This window comes from Rhea americana, unplaced genomic scaffold (genome assembly GCF_003343005.1).
Source record: "Rhea americana isolate MKP2758 unplaced genomic scaffold, rheAme1 scaffold_122, whole genome shotgun sequence".
Lineage (NCBI taxonomy): Eukaryota > Metazoa > Chordata > Aves > Rheiformes > Rheidae > Rhea > Rhea americana.
In genome coordinates this window covers 2560334-2565238 of record NW_028185284.1, presented here as the reverse complement: position 1 = coordinate 2565238, position 4905 = coordinate 2560334, and the positions used below count along the sequence as shown (strand labels likewise).

The 4905-nt window shown below is 72.5% G+C and overlaps 1 protein-coding gene across 1 annotated transcript; it reads right to left on the bottom strand.

Moving 5' to 3' along the window:
• Nucleotides 1-1647: 1647 nt before the first annotated feature.
• PYROXD2 (pyridine nucleotide-disulphide oxidoreductase domain 2) lies at nucleotides 1648-4899 on the bottom strand (the record flags this gene model as incomplete). Its single annotated transcript, XM_085325628.1, has 13 exons — nucleotides 1648-1861; nucleotides 2038-2362; nucleotides 2451-2605; nucleotides 2725-2881; nucleotides 3010-3082; nucleotides 3245-3379; nucleotides 3474-3615; nucleotides 3695-3792; nucleotides 3867-3928; nucleotides 4056-4209; nucleotides 4369-4515; nucleotides 4632-4705; nucleotides 4788-4899. Coding segments are annotated over 13 exons (1848 nt in total), but the record flags the coding sequence as incomplete, so codon positions are not given.
• Between the last annotated feature and the right edge of the window lie 6 nt (nucleotides 4900-4905).

The following is a 4905-nucleotide window of genomic DNA, read 5'->3' as shown; positions in this document are numbered from 1 at the left end:
AGAGGGTGCCGCTGCCTGCTGTGAGCCTGCCCCCCACCACCCTGGGGTGAGCCCAGGACCCCCAGCCGGGGCCGGCCCCCCACCCCACCCCAGCATCACCATGCTGTGGGGCTGCCTCCCCGCCAGGCACGGCAGCGCTTGGCTGCAGGTGATGCTGGGAGGGGGGGAGAGATGTCCTCACCCGCAGCATGGGGAAGGGCTAGGATGCAGCAGCACCCGCAGCCCGGAGCGGGGTCCTGCTGGGGTTCAGCCTGGTCCCTAAGCTATGGGGCGGCTGTGGGGTGCCAGGCACTGTGCCCCACAGTGGGATGTGGGGCAGGGATGTCCCGGCTGCCCCCCTCCCCTTGCCCCAGACTTGCCCCYGGGGCACCCTGCTGCCTCCCACCCCACAGCGTGGGAAGGGGGTAAACAGGAAGCGCCTGTCCCCTGCCGTGGCCACCGGCGGCCCAGGAATGTGCTGGTGGCCACGGTGGCCACCACGGGGGCTGTTTGTTTGGAGCCGGTTCCTGCCGGGAGGAGCCAGTAACAACACGGCCGGGAATAGCCCGTGAGCTCATCGCCACATCCTGCGGGGACCTCCAGCACCTCCCGGGCCACGCCGGGGCAGGCGCCGGGCGCTCGGCCCCCCGCGCCCCCGGCCCCGTGGTCGTGCCGAACGTGGCTCGAGGCTCTCCGGGCTTTGCCGGCCKGCGGTGGGGCTGGAGCCCGGCCAGCCCCGGGTGGCCCAAGCGTGCCGGGGAGGGCCAGCTGGGGCACGCCGTGCGGGCAGCCGGGGCCACGTGCGGGCAGGGCTCCCGCGTGCTGCCGGGGACACCAGCGCGGGGCCGGCTGTGAGCCTGGGGCGGGAGGAAGAGGAGGGCAGCGGGTCCTGCTGCCAGGCGCGGTGTCCCTCCAGCGCTGCCACCCCCGGGGGCTCGCTGGGGACCGGCGCCCGCAGCCTGTGCAGGAGGCAACTGCTGCTGCTAAGAATAGGGGTGGGGTGCAGGAGGGCAGCCCCGTGCGCGGGAAGCTGTGGGCAGCGGGGTGGGAGTGCGGGGCTATTCTCAGAGGGCTGCGGCGCTATTCTGGGCCAGTCAATATTGATTTAGCCAGCTCAGGTGCAACAGCTCAGCCGGGAAGCACTCTATTTAGGGCCCGGCGGGAGGAGYGGCCGGGAGCTGAAGCGGGGGCATTGTGCCCAGGAGGAAGAGGGCCGTGGAGAGGATGTGAGCTCTGTAATCTTCGGCGAGCGGCACGGGGCAGCGCAGCAGCCCGTGCCGGGAGAGCCTGGGCGAGCGGTGCCGGGGCAACGAGGGACGCTTTGGGGGTGCCAGGTATCTAAGGTGGCCTCGAGCACCTTCCTGGTTCCCCGCTGAGTTTGGCTCTAACCAAACAGCCCTGAGCTGACCGGAGCATGCTGCTGCGGCGGTGGAGAGGATGAGGGGGCACTTCCCTCTGGCCACCGCTCTGTGACATCCCCTCTGGCAGCTCCCCGTGGGGCCGCACGGCCGGACACAGTGCCAGCAGCCCAGGGCGCTGCCCCGTGCCCAGGACTGGGCTGGYACGGCTGGCCGCCCTCCCTGCTCACGTGCCGAGGCCACGGTCGCTGGCCAAGCCCAGCGGTGCATTGCGAGCTGCACGAAGAGCAGGAGAACCACAAAGGAAGCTCTAAATGCGGAGCCCACGGTGGTGTTTATTTTCCCAAGTGCAGCAAGGTGCCAGCGCAGAACTTCCTGGCCCCACACCTGGGGGGTGACTCGGTTCACGGCAGCCACCACCCCACGCGGGCAATGCCGGTGTCACCGCTGCCGTCACAGCCGCCTGAAGTCCTCGAGGACCACCCGGGCCGCGTTGCGTCCTGCTGCCCCCATCACTCCCCCTCCTGCAAGGCAGCAGACACGGGAGCAGCGGGCAGCTCCAGCCCCAGGAGACGGGGCCGGTGGCCGCACCATGCGAGCTGCTCCGGGGCTGTCCCCGTGCCCTGGGCTGCTTTGGCCCTCCTCGGTGCAGCCTGCCTCCCTCCTGCAAACCCCGGTGCCGGCTCCCAGCCCTACTCACCGGGGTGGGCTCCGCTTCCACACAGGTACAAGCCTGGAACCGGCGACCGGTAGCCCGAATAGGACGGTGCTGGCCGGGCGAAGTACAGCTGGTCCAGAGACATCGCTCCGTGGAAGATGTTCTGCTGGGCGAGACGGCTCGTGCCCGGCGCAGGGGCTGCGTCCCCACCGGATCGGGCGCGGGAGCGCTGCTCGGAGCTGAGCCTCCGCGGTACCCACCCCACCGGGCAGCCCGAAGATCCTCTCCAGGTCCGGCGGCGTCAGGATGTCCCGACCGACAACAGAGGCCTTGAACCCCGGCGCGTAGGCTTCGATGCAGTCGAACACTGGCRAGGGAGGGAGGGAGCGAGTGGCTGGCGGGCTCTGCTCGCCGGCCGGGAGCAGCGCGCCCGGGTCCGCGCGCGCGCCACGCACCTGCGTCGGCGTACGCGTTGCGGGCCGCCTCGTCCCAGGGCCGCCCGCCCGCCAGCACCGGCGGCGTGTACTGCGTGAAGAGCGACACGACGTGGCAGCCCCGCGGGGCCAGYCCCGGGTCCAGCACGGACGGGATGCAGAGCTCGATCATGGGCCTGGGGCGGGCGCCAGAGACCGTCGCAGCCCAGCCGGCTACGCAAACTGGGGGGGATCGCCCAATGCAACCATCTTCCCCTGGCAGCACCTGACCAGGGCGAGCAGGGCAGGATCCCACCTGCTGGAGGGGTGCCCGTCGCTGGCCTCGGCGAAAGCCTGGTGGAGGAGCTGGGTGTTCTCGCAGTTGAGGTGGATGGAGCACTGGTGGTGGGGCAGGGGCCGGCCGTCGCGGGTGTTCGGGGCGGCCAGGAAGTTGGGCAGCCGATCCACTGCCACTGGCGCACGGGAAGGGGAGAGATGGCGCGAAGCAGGGGTGCGCACCTTCCCCTGCAGCGCCTGGCGCCTCGTGCTGCGGGGCAGAGCCCCTTCTGGTCTCCCTGCAGCTGGCCCTGTTGGTACCTACCGTTGATCTTGGTGACGGGGGAGCACGTGTCAACCAGCCGGATCCGCTGGACAAAGTCCTTCGGTAGCTGCTCCTGGGGCAGCAGAGGCCAGGAGGTGGCTGTGACGGGGTGCCTCGGGCCTCCGCACCCAGCCMCGGAGGGCAGGGTGGCACCGTGTCCCCAGCCCACCCAGGCTCCCCGTGCTGTGCCAGCCAGGCACGGGGACGCCCCGCGGCCGCCCTGCTTGCCCCGTACCTGGGGGGTGAGCTCCAGGAAAGTGAGCTGGGGGGAAGCGTTGGACAACACCACCTTGCTCCTCACCTCGGTCCCGTCCTGCAGGGCGACACCCTGCGCCCTCCCGTCCGGGCCCAGCAGCACGCGGCTCACGGGCTGCGGGGAGGAGCAGCGGGCCAAGACCTCGCCGAGCACGTCCGAGGGTGCTGGCRGCCGCCCGGGCTGCTCCCCRTACCCAAAAGCCAGGTACCTTCTCRGCAAAGASGTGCGCTCCGCGGGCGGCCGCCGCGCTGGCGATGGCTTGGGAGAGGGCGCCCATGCCGCCGGCCACGTAGCCCCAGGCACCCCGCCGGCCCTCCAGCGCGCCCATCACGTGGTGCAGCAGCACGTACCTGCGGCCGCGGGGCCCCGGGCTCAGAGCGGCGCCCGCGCCGCGAGGACCGCGCCGTGCCGCGCCGGCTGGCCCGTTACCCGCTGCCGGGCGTGCGGGGGCTGGCCATCGCTCCGATCACCGCGTCGGTGGCCAGGGTGGCCTTCAAGGGCTCCGATTCAAACCACTGATCGAGGACCTGGAGCAGGAGAGGCCCGGGGAGGGGTGCAGCAGGGGCTCGGCCCCCCCTGCCCCGCTGCTGCCGGCGCTCACCTTGGAGATGGGGGCCGTGAGCACCTCGTAGTAGCGGGGCAGCTGCCGCCCCATCGCCAGCCCTGGGGGAGGGGGACAGAGGCAGCCGCGAGAAGGGGCATCGCGGCACCGGCCGGACCGGTGGAACAGGGTGGCCTGGCCTGGGGCTCCCGCGGATCCCACCGGCATCCCCCATGGCCCCAAAGGTACCTGTCCGCAGCAGGGGCCGCAGCGCTCGCAGGGCCCCGAGCCGCTGGAGCAGGGTGCCCCGGCCCAGCGCGCCTGCGTCCACGGGGGGAGCGTCCAGCAGCGGGTCGATGGCAGACACCAAGCCCCCCATGAACGCCTCGTACTCGGGATAAGCCTGCCAGGGCACAGCGGACGCCTGAGCCGCGGCGGGAGCAGAGGGCGCAGCGTCGAGCGGCCGAGCGAGCCCGGCCGCTGCGGCACCCTGCCACCCGGCCCCTGCACCCCGCCACCCCTCAGCTGCCGCCTTGTTAGAAACGTCCGGGCTCGGCGGCACCTCAGCATCCTTCTGGGAGAACTGCGCGATCTGCCRCCGGGTCTGGGCCGCGTCGTGCCCCAGCAGGAGGGAGCGCGGGGGGCTCCCGTCCTCCAGCAGCGGYGTGAAGGAGTAGGGGTCCCGCGGGAGCACCCTCAGGCCGTGCCGCTGCAAGACACGGGCGGCGGGACGGGGCTTGCAGCGCGCCGCGTTTCCAGCTGCTGCAGGGACCGGGCTCGCCCTGCCGGGTGCCCGGCCCGGCCCCGGGGACGGGCACCGGGTACCTGCAGCTCCAGCTCGGCGTAGATCTGCGGCCGCAGCAGGCTGAGCAGGTAGGACGCCCGGGAAAACTTAAATCCTGGCGGACGCGGGGAGGTGAGAGGCGCCCCCGGCCCACGCGTGGGGAGCAGCCCGGGGGCCGGGGTTGGGGAGGGGGGTACCCGGCACGATCTCCTCCGTGACGGCCGCGCCGCCCAGCACGCGGCGCCTCTCCAGCACGGCCGTCCGCAGCCCCGCCTGCTGCAGGTAGGCAGCCTGCGTGCGCGGCAGCGGGGCGTC